Source organism: Arachis hypogaea, chromosome 14, assembly GCF_003086295.3.
Source record: "Arachis hypogaea cultivar Tifrunner chromosome 14, arahy.Tifrunner.gnm2.J5K5, whole genome shotgun sequence".
Taxonomy (NCBI): Eukaryota; Viridiplantae; Streptophyta; class Magnoliopsida; order Fabales; family Fabaceae; genus Arachis; species Arachis hypogaea.
This window is the reverse complement of record NC_092049.1, coordinates 20333975-20346992: the sequence shown is the minus strand read 5'-3', so window position 1 is coordinate 20346992 and position 13018 is coordinate 20333975. Positions and strand designations below refer to the sequence as shown.

At 36.4% G+C, this 13018-nt stretch overlaps 2 protein-coding genes across 2 annotated transcripts; both read left to right on the top strand.

Moving 5' to 3' along the window:
* LOC112741778 (DNA replication licensing factor MCM6-like) lies at window positions 1-6045 on the top strand. Its single transcript, XM_025790878.3, has 18 exons — window positions 1-241; window positions 363-512; window positions 615-740; window positions 1053-1215; window positions 1342-1535; window positions 1631-1826; window positions 1913-1987; window positions 2714-2943; window positions 3029-3143; window positions 3660-3734; window positions 3814-3954; window positions 4046-4249; window positions 4333-4494; window positions 4576-4631; window positions 4730-4881; window positions 4964-5089; window positions 5333-5463; window positions 5577-6045. Exons 1-18 carry the CDS (start codon window positions 165-167, stop codon window positions 5709-5711), a joined length of 2508 nt encoding a protein of 835 aa, XP_025646663.1. The 5' UTR covers window positions 1-164; the 3' UTR covers window positions 5712-6045.
* A 1043-nt stretch (window positions 6046-7088) lies between these two features.
* Window positions 7089-8685, top strand: LOC112741777 (plasma membrane-associated cation-binding protein 1). The gene is made up of 4 exons (XM_025790876.3): window positions 7089-7471; window positions 7672-7761; window positions 7858-7942; window positions 8037-8685. The coding sequence occupies exons 1-4, from the start codon at window positions 7361-7363 to the stop codon at window positions 8420-8422; spliced, it is 672 nt and encodes a 223-aa protein (XP_025646661.1). The 5' UTR covers window positions 7089-7360; the 3' UTR covers window positions 8423-8685.
* Window positions 8686-13018: the final 4333 nt, after the last annotated feature.

The window sequence follows — 13018 nt, the reverse complement described above, 5'->3', positions numbered from 1 at the left end:
GGCGGGAAATCGTTGGGCCCACTTCTGATTTTCCCGCCACAGAAGAGCGCGAACGTGCATATTGGTTACCATTTCCAGCATTACTGAGAACAGCGCCGAAGTTACAAGCTTCTCCTTCGCTAGATTCACTACACCACTGAAACCGGAAAAGAAGAAGAAAAGAAATGGAAGCTTACGGTGGGATTTTGGTTGATGAGAAAGCCGTTAGGGTCGAGAACGCTTTCCTCGAATTCCTCAAGAGGTACCCTCTTCTTCTTCTTCTCCTCCTTCTTCTTCTTCTTCTTCTTCTTCTTCTTCTTCTTCTTCAGTGATGTTGTGATGCTAACTTTTTGTTTCTGGCGGGGGTAAAACTGGAAAATCAGCTTCAGGTCCGGGAACCGGAACGAGCTCCACTATGAGGCGGAGATAGAAGTAATGAGGGCCAACGAATCCAACACAATGTTCATCGATTTCGAACACGTCATCACTTTCAGTGACCTTCTCCAGAAAGCTATCTCTGATGAATATTTGAGGTTTTTCCTCTCTCCTTTTCAAATTGTTGGAGCCCTAGTTTTTTTGGTATGATTTTAGGGCACTGAGATACTTTTTTATTTGTTTTTTTTTGTTGGTGGTAGATTTGAGCCTTATCTGAAGAATGCTTGCAAGAGATTCGTTACGGAACTGAAGCCGACCTTCATATCTGATGATAACCCCAACAAAGACATCAATATTGCCTTCTACAACCTTCCAATCGTTAAGCGGTGTGTGAATTCCCCATTCCAATTTTCTATATTCTTTAAAAAAAAAACCTTTTAGTTGCAGAAAATGCTAGAGGGCTATCAAAATTTATTGTTGATGGCCATCAATTAGCTATCAAGGTTTAAAAGTGTGGACTAAAGGATATTGTTGAATTACTTGGCTAAATAGAATTGGGTTGATGGCTAAAAGTGATCCAAAAAAATAAATTCAGAAGGCTCTCTATCATTTCCCTTGTTTTTATATTTATGTTACTTTGTACTTCAGTTCTATCTTCCAAGTATTTTTGGTTATATAGCTTGTTGATTCAACTGCAGATTGAGGGAACTGGCCACATCAGAAATTGGAAGACTAGTATCCGTGACTGGGGTAGTAACCAGGACAAGTGAGGTTCGTCCTGAGCTTATCCAGGGAACATTCAAGTGCTTAGAGTGTGGTGGGGTTATAAAAAATGTGGAACAAGAATTCAAGTATACCGAGGTGATTAATAGATAATAACAACAGTTATTACCTTTAACTATTGATACATTATAAATGCCGTTTTGTCTGCTGCTGATTTTGATATCTATATATGACTCTTCTTGTTTTAATGTAATGGCACTGCAGCCCACAATCTGCCCGATTCCAACCTGTAACAAACGAGCAAGATGGCTACTGATGCGCCAAGAGAGCAAATTTGCTGACTGGCAACGGGTCAGGATGCAAGAGACTTCCAAAGAGATACCTGCTGGGTCGCTGCCTAGGTCCTTGGATGTTATTCTTCGACATGAGATTGTGGAACAGGCCAGGGCTGGTGACACGTGAGTCTTATATTTCCCAACACTTGCTTTGACTAGCCAAATTGTGGTAAAAACTCAGTTGGAATTCGATATAATCATATTCTGTTCTCTTTCAGGGTGATTTTCACAGGAACTGTAATTGTTATTCCTGATCTTTTGGCATTGGCGTCCCCTGGAGAGAGATCAGAATGCCGCCGGGAAGGTTCTCAGCGCAAGGGTCCTGCAGCTGGAAATGAAGGTGTTAGGGGTCTTAGGGCCCTTGGAGTCAGAGACCTCTCTTATCGCCTAGCATTTATTGCCAACTCCGTTCAGGTTAGTTTGGTGTGGCTTGTTAATTGCAACTCTTGGGTTTTCATTTATTCTGATTGTTGATGATTCTTCTAAATGGTTTATTTCAGATTTGCGATGGTAGAAGAGATGCTGACATCCGAAATAGAAAGAAGGAGTCTGATGATGATGATATGCAGTTTACTGTTAGTTCAGCATTCTCTTTATCTATGTGCATTATCGTTGCTGTTATATCACCGTCTGGTTTACATTTGATTTTGTTTATATTGTAACGGTTTTGGTACAATAAAGCAAACCATTAGTATCTCCATGTTATACCTTGTATGACACCCATTTGTGTTTAATTTGAAAGTTTCTTTCAACTCTGACCTGGGGAGGCAAAATATGGAATAGGCCACTCAAAATTGAAGACAAACATTTGTATGCAAAATGCACGGAGAAACACACGCAAGTTTTGGGCTTGTTTTAATTTTTAAAATACCATTTTTTTAATGATGAAAAAAGAAACTAAGGGCACTATCTCTTGCCATTTTAAAAGTTGTCTTTCATGATCATGCCATCTGGTCATATCCGTGTCTCCAATGCATAGAACTATTATCTCCATTATGACACACATTGGATGCTCATTTCAAGGACTAGTTTTTTCATCGTTGATTGCAACTATTTATTTATGTTTGCGTTAATCAAGTGATAGTTTAGGTTAATCACTATTACCCACTGTATTTCTCTGACATGACCTATACTTATTTTATATCTGCAACCTGTTGATTGTTCTCTCTTTCCCTTTGTCTAGTGAAGTTCTTAACCTGGTCCATCATTTCCCACTACATGAATGCATATGGATATATTTGGTCCATTTTCTACATAGTATCTGGAAAAAATAATAAAGTATTTGGTTTGTGGTTTTACAGACACAGGAGCTGGATGAAATACAACGAATGAGGAATATTCCAGATTTCTTCAAAAAACTTGTTAACAGTGTTGCTCCAACTGTTTTTGGTCATCAAGACATAAAGAGAGCAATCCTTCTTATGCTTATGGGCGGTGTCCACAAATTAACTCATGAAGGCATCAACCTCAGAGGAGATATAAACGTTTGCATTGTTGGGGATCCCAGCTGTGCAAAGAGTCAATTTCTCAAGTACTTTCTTTTTCCTTTTTTGCCTATTCTTTTATACTAGTTTATGCAGATTGAATGACTTGTATATGCTTGTTTATTATCTTAGGTATACTTCAGGCATAGTTCCAAGATCTGTTTATACATCTGGGAAATCATCATCTGCTGCTGGATTGACTGCAACAGTTGCTAAAGAACCAGAAACTGGGGAGTTTTGTATTGAGGTAAATGACATAACTATTTTATGCTTCTGGGTTTAGAAAGTAATTATGGTCTCATATGAGGTCAACAGGGTTTCTCTGGGAGATATTTTTAAGTTCACAACTATTTGAAACCTGTACTATTTGTTGTAATTTGTGTTTGAGTGGCATGTTTTAAGGACATTTAAAATGGAAAAAAATATGTTTCATACACACTCAGAAAGTATAGTTAGAATGTGCATCCTCTCATTTCTCATGTGTGCTGGCACATGAAAAGTTTTTCTACCTATCTTGGATTGGGAATTCTAGGCTTGCCAAATTGTATGCATGGTCACAAAGAGGATTGTACATTGAGCCACCTGCATAAAGTGTAGCATGATTGCTATAATTACATGCAACATGGCTGAGAGGCAATGCCCAAGTTAGCCACGAAAGAACCAAGATGTGGAGGCTATTTTCTTGATATGTTCTGGTGATGCATTAATCAATATAATTGATTGTTATGTTTTTATCCTAATATACGTGAAAACTTCTTTTCAGGCTGGTGCATTGATGCTTGCAGACAATGGCATTTGCTGCATTGATGAATTTGACAAGATGGAGATCAGGGATCAGGTAAGACCTTAGGCACGTGCTTTTGAGTTCGCATTGCATGGTCATGGATTGGAAATGATCTCATTTGGTTGGTTTGAAGGTTGCAATTCATGAGGCCATGGAACAGCAAACAATTAGTATCACAAAAGCAGGAATTCAAGCAACACTTAATGCCCGCACTTCTATTCTTGCCGCTGCCAACCCTGCTGGGGGACGCTATGACAAGTCTAAACCACTTAAGGTGATTGCCAATTATTTACGAAATGCATGGATCATTGTGGCACTCATCTGCCTTACAACGTAGCCTAATTGCTTTGATTTATCTTTTTCAGTACAATGTGGCTCTTCCACCTGCTATACTCTCGAGGTTTGATCTTGTATATGTTATGATTGATGATCCAGACGATCAGACAGATTACCACATAGCTCATCATATTGTGAGAGTTCATCAAAAGCGTGAAGAGGCTCTTACTCCGACATTCACCACAGCGCAACTGAAGCGTTATATAGCTTATGCAAAAACTCTCAAACCAAAGGTTTGATGTCTTGTGTAGATGCTTTCCTGAATCGAGATAATTTTTTCCTTATGATTCTTACTTATTAAGCCTGATTAATGCAGCTTACGGCAGAGGCCAAAAAAATACTAGTAGACTCTTATGTTGCTCTCCGCAGAGGTGATACAAATCCTGGGAGTAGGGTTGCATATCGTATGACAGTTAGGCAGTTGGAGGCATTAATCAGGCTGTCTGAAGCCATTGCACGATGTCATTTGGAAAATCAGGTGATTTTGGGGGAGGCTTATTATTAATGTATTTAACTTGGTACATTTTTCTTCCCTGGTCTAAATATGTCTTTTTAACAGGTGCAACCTCAACATGTTAACCTAGCAGTGAAGCTGCTGAAAACATCCATAATAAGGTAGGACAAATACCCTTTTTCTAATTTTTATTTTATGAGCTTGCTTTTTTGTGCTAACTGCATTTTTTCAAATTATTTTTACTTTTTCCCCCTTGCAGTGTGGAGTCTGGTGACATTGATCTATCTGAGTTTCAAGAAGAGAACCAGGGTGATGATGGTGATAGAAATGATAATGATAGAGATGACGGGGCTGATATTAAAAGGGAAGCTGGTAGTCAAGAGGCAACCCAGCAAGCTGCTGGAACAAATGGTGAGATGTCACTAATCATTTTACCTTGACTTCTATCGTGATAAGAGCTTTTAAGCTTAAATCATTGCCTCAACTCTCGCAGAAAATGCAGCAGATGGATCTAACCCCCAGCCGAAGAAACTAATCATAAGTGATGAATACTTTCAGAGAGTGACCAGGGCACTCATCATGCATCTTAGACAGCACGAAGAAACTGTTCTGCAACAAGGTGCGACTTGAAATGTTTGCTATTTGTTATTGAATATTTACTTCAATTGATTAGGCTCCGGTAAAGGAACTGTATACCTTTCAATCAAGTTCTGAAGCTCTGGATGCCTTTGTCTGCTCTACATCTAATAGTTATTTGTACAAAGAAACTTTTGCTATGAATATAACTAGCCATTATATGGTGTCCAATGTAACAGTATATTATACTGAAAACTGAAATTTATGCTACTTGTGAATGTTGCAGGAACTGGGTTGGCTGGAATAAGGCAACGAGATTTGATTCAATGGTATGTAGACCAACAAAATGAGAAAAACGCTTACAGTTCTATGGAGGAGGTTAAAGCAGAACTTTCCAGACTCAAAGCTATTATAGAGGTATACATTTGTCTACACCCTTCCAAGAATTACATTTACTTTGCTTTCAAACAAGAACACAATTATTTTGGACATGGATGTGGCGCGTTAACTATGTAAAACACGTACTGCAGAGTTTAATCCGAAGAGAGGGCTATTTGATAGTGCTGGATGATGGGATGCAAGAAGCAGCAGAAGGTGCGGCTCCAGAGCACGTATCTAGAAATGATCGAATTTTAGCCGTGGCTCCTAATTATTACATTGATTGACAGCATAATGATGTGAGAACTAAGAAGTTATTTTTATTCATATTGTTGCAGTGATCTGGGGATTCCTTATTTTATAAGCTGGTTCCTTGAAATATGTTGGAAAATTGTGAGTGCCCCTCTGATGTATTTGTAAGTTGTAACTAGAAAAAAAATTTATCACCAAGGAGGGGCACACAGCCTAAGTAAATTTCCTCCATTATTTGGTCCTTTCATTTGACAGACATATATGTAACTTAACTACCTTCTTAATTAGATTAGGAACAGTGTTTATACTGATGCTGCTTGAAGAGTTGAATGTATGTTTTCATTTTACTATGAATTCAATTTTGTTTGATGATGATTGCAGCTACAAGGAAAATTTAGCCAATAAATTCGTACCTACTCTTATTGAATAATGATATAAAGTATAAACATAATGTTTTATAGTAATAAATGAATTATTAATTAAACCAGGTTCACCTTCATTTTATCATTTTGCCTTTTCTTATCAAGGAGAATGTTACCTAACTATTACATAACTGTTATTTTCAATGCTCGGCAACATTACCGTTATTTGATATGAATTAGTCAATTAGGGTCCCTCTTGTTCAAACCGCAAGCAGAAGTCACTATAGTTTTAGTGAAAGTGAAAACAAAAGGACATCCCTACCCCACATGGGAAAGATACCTTCAACTCAAGTTTCGTTTTAAAACAGTTCTTTTCAGTTAACGCGCCACAAAATTGTGTACTATTGTTTTTTTTCTTAGCTAGTTGGTTACCTTGTCGTAATTAACCCCCCGATTAGTCCAAGCCTTAGTATGCAAACAACCTTCAATTTTTTTTAATAGAATTTGAATTCATTGGAGGCGTGATTGCAAGAACCAGCGAAGCCATGTGCCAAGTTTCATATCAGAAGCTAGCACAGGTTCATCCTTGTCCTAAATGGCACTATGCGTACACAATTTAAATTGACACAGCCAAACTGTGTCACAGATCAACATCAATGGCATCAAAATTAATAAAATTTTAAGAAATTTAAAAAAATGATAGATGACATAAATACAAAATGTCAGGGACCCCACATATGATATTTGCCACCTATGGTATGAGTTGATTGCCAGCTGTCACTTCCCCTCACAAAAACATTTGTTCCCTTTTATACCCCTGTGGCTCCCCACATATTTACCACCAACACCCTGTCTTTGAAGCATGTCAATCATATCTGTTAGACCCAACTCTATTTGTTTTTCAAAAAAATAAAATAGCTGAGAATTTACAGTTGTGTCCTTGAATAATGTTTGATCTTTACGTATGATACTAGTTGCATGGTCCGACATGGAAGGGCAGTAAAGTCATTTGAGTATTAGCAAGTTGGCTTGCTTGAATGGGAAAGCGGTCATGCACGTAATTAGGCTGGAATTTGAAGGGCTACTTGTTTGGTTGGAACTTGGAAGTATATGTGTTTTAAATGTAGCTATGTTTGATTATGTGCTGGAGAGTGATATATATATATATATATATATAAAAGAATTAAAAAATTATATTATATATGTGGCTTAATTTGGAGGGACAAGTGGCTGGAACAGTGTTGCATTGAGTTTGATAGTTTGATTTTGTTAAGGACCCCAAAGAAAGAAAGAAAGAAAGAAAGAAAGAAAGAAAGAAAGAGATGGGGTATTGGAAATCCAAGGTGCTTCCAAAGATCAAGAAGGTTTTTGATAAGAATAGCACCAAGAAATCTGGTGCTGCTGAAGCTTCCAAGTTATTTGATGACTCCAAGGTTAGTTTCTCTTCTAACTGATTAGCTTTGATTATAAATTAAACCTTAAATAATATATGTAACATTATATTTTTGTTCAACTGCTCTACATCCGTAACATTAGATATCATTAAGCATATAATAAATGATTGATGGTATTTATTTGTCAAGAAATCAACAGAAGTTCACGTGTTATGGCTTATTGGTGCTTGTTTTATTAGGAGGAATACAACAAAGCCTTTGAAGAAAAGAAGACTGAACTTCAAACAAAAGTAACTGAAGTATATGAGGCTTCATCAGCTGAAGTGAAGGTATGATCATATAAAACATGCACGCGCACACATATTTGACCAATACACTGAACAAGTGTTTTACTAATTAACTATCTTCACATCATCACTTTACAGAGTTTGGTAAAAGAACCTAATGAAGCAGGATTAAAGAAGAACTCCACATCAGTCCAAAAGTTCCTAGAAGAGCTTGTTAAAATTGGTGATGTATTTTTAGCCCCTTTTTTTTTATAGAAGAAAGAGAGTGATCTAATTTAATTTAATTGACAATGAATTTTATTTATCTGAATAATCAGATTTCCCTGGATCAAAGCCAGTGAGTGAAGCATGTTCCAAGTTTGGACCAGCCTTGGTTCCAGGCCCAGTTTCCTTTGTGTTTGAGAAAGTTTCCACTTTCATAGTCACTGAAGAGAAAGCTGAGGAGGTCCCTCCTACTACTACAACAGAAGAAACAAGTGGTGTCAAAGAGAGGGAAATTGTGGTTGAAGAAGAAGAAAAGGAAAAAAAGAAGGAAGAGGCAGAGGAGAAAACTGAATCGTTAGATCCAACATCATCATCTGCACCAGAAACAGTTGAGGAAAAATCGGCTGAAGAAGTTGCAAAAGAAGAAGAGAAACCTGCTGAAGCAGCAGCAGCAACAACTTCAGCTGAGAAAACTGCAGAAGAACCACCAAAACCTTGACGAATTTCCGTTATTTCAATCTTACATATATCATCACCATATATATCTATATGTGTGTGTGTATTATTAGTATAGTAGTGTGCATAAACACTCAAATATTTGTTTGTTACACACCATTATTATTCTCTTATATTCTTTAAATTTTGTATCTCTATGTAATTCATTTGGGTTTGTTCATTGTTATTAATTTTTTGTATAATGGATATGTGTTTGTTAATTAATGTAAATGTGAATGCTCATTATTGGTGCATCATTTTGTAAAATTGATTGTGTATTTATTTAATTTTTTTTCATTTTTTAGTTAAGGAAGCGAAGTGAGGTGGGTCTTTTTGGTTCATTAATAAATCCTACCTGTCTCTGTCGTTCTTTTTTCCATGTGAGAGTCCTCTTTGAATTGGTTTCTATCCAAATATTCTGGTATTATTCTTACCTTATACATAGTAACATAGTCTTTGTGAAGGATTACACGTTGTTCATGACAAGCAGCGGAAGTAATAAAGTAATCTTAAAAGATCTATTTTGTATTTAAACTTTATTTTAATAATAAATAATATATACATCAGATCTAAATATCTGTGTATACACTAGTAAAAATCATTTTTTCTTTCGATGGTACGAAAGTATTATACGTATCCATACCGATACCAATTTTTGCTGTCAACTCCTTAACCAATTGACATCTGATCTAAATTAAAAAACCTCTTGCAACTCTTTGCACGCTATAAAATTCTTCTCCAAGAATCAGGCTCACATACATTTATGAAATTTGTTATTGATTTTAAATTTGAATCTCAATTCAAATTTGAATCATATCTTACTATTTTAAACTTGAATCTTTTAAATTTATGAATTATATCATAATTTAATTTGAAACAGAATCAGTTAGGATCTCATCCAAATTTAGAATTCAAGTTTAGAATAGAATAACTAATTATTCTTAAATTTCATTTAATATTTTCAATTATCATATTATTATTATATTATTGGTGCCAGCAAAGAATATAATAATATTCATTTGAATTAATATAATTATTTATTTGATCAAATTAAAATAATAATTAAATAATTCTACAGCAAAGATTAAAACACTCGTTAGTGTGTGACTCCATAGGTTCAATACTAAGCGGATAGTAAATTAGTCATACTAAATTTACCAATCAAGGTTGGCGTCTAGCAACACTCCTCAACGACCCGATAGTTTGAAGTAATCTATTTTTACTAAGAACCCCAAAAGAACAAAGTATAATTCCTTTCATCTTTCCAGCTCTTGGTTAACCTTTAGAGTACGGTTTAATTGTCAAACTCTAACTTGTTACTATTATAATGAACTGTGAATGACCTAAGAAACTCATTTCTTCATTCATTCAATTCCCTTAGCCAATGTTTTATTCATCTCAGTCATTATAATCATAAAGCTCAAACTCTTTATCGAGAGTTGACGGATTTCTTATTGACTAATCATTAATTCTACAAGTATTTAAATCATACTCAATATCCATTCAACTAGTACCTTAGGATATTAGGTGTCCGAAATCAAAGTATAATAAATACATTGTTAATTACTATGACAGTCGCAGTTCAAAGAAAACTCTATTACTATGTTCATCTTGAGAATATCCTATTGACAAATATGCGATAATTATAACCATTAGAAATTCTCAAAGTGAGTTAGTTCAATAGTCATATCTCTATATGAAGCATGTTAGAGTAGTGAATTAATTTTCTATTCTATTATGATTAGTTAGAGGGTAGATTAGTCTTTCTACCCTAATAAGGGATGACTTGTGTATATGCTATATATAATAACTTTACTCTTTGGAGAAACAGAGTTTCCTAATATTCATTCTATCATATTCAATCTATCAAGTTTATCTTCTTCTCTCATTCTCTAATATTCATTTGCAAGTTCTTCTTACTCAAGATTCTAATATGGTATCAAGAGCTTAGGTTCTTGAAATTTTTTTTTCGTTTCACTATGGAAATCGAGTTCAACGACTCCACCACCAAAAAACCCCTCACTGTCATAGCTGACAAATTGAATGAAGACAACTATTCAACCTGGAGGTATCTCGCGTTACTCACCATCCAGAGTCTCGATTTGGAAGATCACTTAAACCCAGCGAAGATTCCTCCTCAATTTGTTACAGATGAGGCAAAGAAAACCGCTACCGAATCGGCGGACTTCAAGAAATGGCGTCTCCGAGACCTAACCCTCACTACTTGGATCGTGGCATCCATGACCACTAACTTCAAAAGTAAGGTCATACATCTCACCAGATTTCATCTAGTTTGGAAAAAGATTGATGATTACTTCACCGCCGCATCCTCAGCTCGCATTCAGAGCCTCAAATCGCAGCTCAAGTCCGTGAAGAAGACGGGCACCGTACCTGATTATCTTGCTCAAATTCGAAAACTAGTAGATTCTCTATTTGCAATTGGCTATCAAGTTCATGAGGATGACCATATTCAAGCTATTCTTGATGGTCTCCCAGATGAGTACACTGTCTACAACGCTTCGGTAATGTCAAGATTGGGCTCCTTCAAGGTTGTAGAGGCTGAATCTTTCCTTTTGGCATTTGAAAATATGCTTGACAGACACAAGAATCCTGGATTAGCTATGCCGATGGCCAACTTCACTCAACCCTTCAACTTCAACAGAGGAGGAGGAGCAAGAAGAGGTAGAAGTGGAAGAGGCTTTCGAGGAGGTGGGAGGTTTGGATTCACAAATCAAAGACCCCAATGTCAACTATGCGGTCGTTCTGGCCATGTGGTTTGGAACTGTTATCATCGATTTGATACGTCTTTTCAACCAAATGTGGCTAATTCCTCTAATCAACTTCAGATACCATATGGAAATTCCCAGCCACCACCTCCGTCTTCCACCTTTCATCAACCAAGAGCTTATATTTCTACACCATCATCCATTAGTGAAGCTTCTTGGTTTCCGGATTCAGGAGCAAGTCACCACATTACCCCAGACTCCAACAATTTACTCACTGCCTCTTCCACGAATCTTAATTCAGACCAGCTTTATGTAGGTAATGGGGCAGGTATACCGATCTCTTCTTCAGGTTCCTCTATTCTTTTTGACCCTTCCACTAACATTGCTTATTGTCTGAATGATCTTCTTCATGTTCCTCAAATTACGCAGAATCTATTAAGTGTTTCAAAATTTGCCTTTGATAACCATGTTTATTTTGAATTCTGGCCTGATGTTTGCTTAATTCGTGACCAGGATACCAAGAACCTACTCCTACAAGGCAATGCTAGGAATGGAATTTATACCTTAGATAACCTTAGGATCCCAAGATCTTTGACTACTAGTTCTGAAATTGTTTGTAATAATGCTACTCTTCAGCAGCCTCAAACTAAATCCACTGTACTCAACACTGTGCCTATTTCTGATTTTAGTAATTCACATGTATTAGACTCATGTTTGGATCCGGCCTTTAATTCTCTGGCAAATAAAAATAAAGATGTGCAATTATGGCACAAGAGGTTAGGCCATAGTGCTATTCAGACTGTTCTTACTGTTCTTAATCAAACTTATAATTTTTCTGGTTCTGCTACTAAATTTCAACATGTATGTGAAATATGTTCTATGGCAAAGATGCATCGCTTACATTTTCCTGCTTCTGAAACTTCCTATACACAACCCTTACAACTTGTTTTTGTAGACATTTGGGGACCAGCCCCCATGAACTCTAGAAATGGATTTCGATACTATATATGTTTTGTTGATGCATATACAAAATATACTTGTCTTTATTTGCTAACTAACAAATCACAAGCATTCGTTGCATTTCAAACTTATAAAGCTTTTATGGAGAAGCAAAGTGGTCACAAAATCAAAGCACTACAATCGGATAAAGGTATGGAATTTCTTTCAAAAGATTTTACTCTATTCTTGGCATCAGAAGGCATTTTGCACAGACAGTCTTGTGGTTACACGCATCATCAACAAGGCAGTGTGGAAAGAAAACATAGGCACATCACAGAGATGGGCCTCTCTTTACTTGCCACAGCTTCCTTACCCATGACTTTCTGGGAAGATGCCTTCATTAGTGCAGCTTATATCATCAATAGACTCCCTACAAAGGTATTGCAAGATAAAAGTCCTTTTGAGATGCTGTTTAATCAAAAACCAGACTATAATTTCTTTAAAATTTTTGGTTGTGCATGTTACCCTTTCTTAAGACCATATAATAAGGTAAAGTTTGCATATAAATCAGAACAATGTTTGTTTTTAGGGTATGATGCTAATCACAAAGGCTATAGGTGTATGGCAAAAAATGGAAAAATATACTTAGCAAGACATGTTAATTTTAATGAATCTGTGTTTCCCTATAGTATTATGTTTTCTAAGTCTGATTCCTCTTCTAATAAGTCTGAATCTGTAGCATTGGCTGAGAATCCTATTTTTTATATTACTCCACCAACTAATACAGCCTCCTTCCCTCTTTCCCCTTCAACTAGTACATCGTCCCATCAATCTCTTGGTCAACCCCCTCATTTAGAACAACCTCACACTTGTCCATCCACTCCTACATCTACATCAAACACTTTATCCAATAACACAACTCCACATTCAGCTTC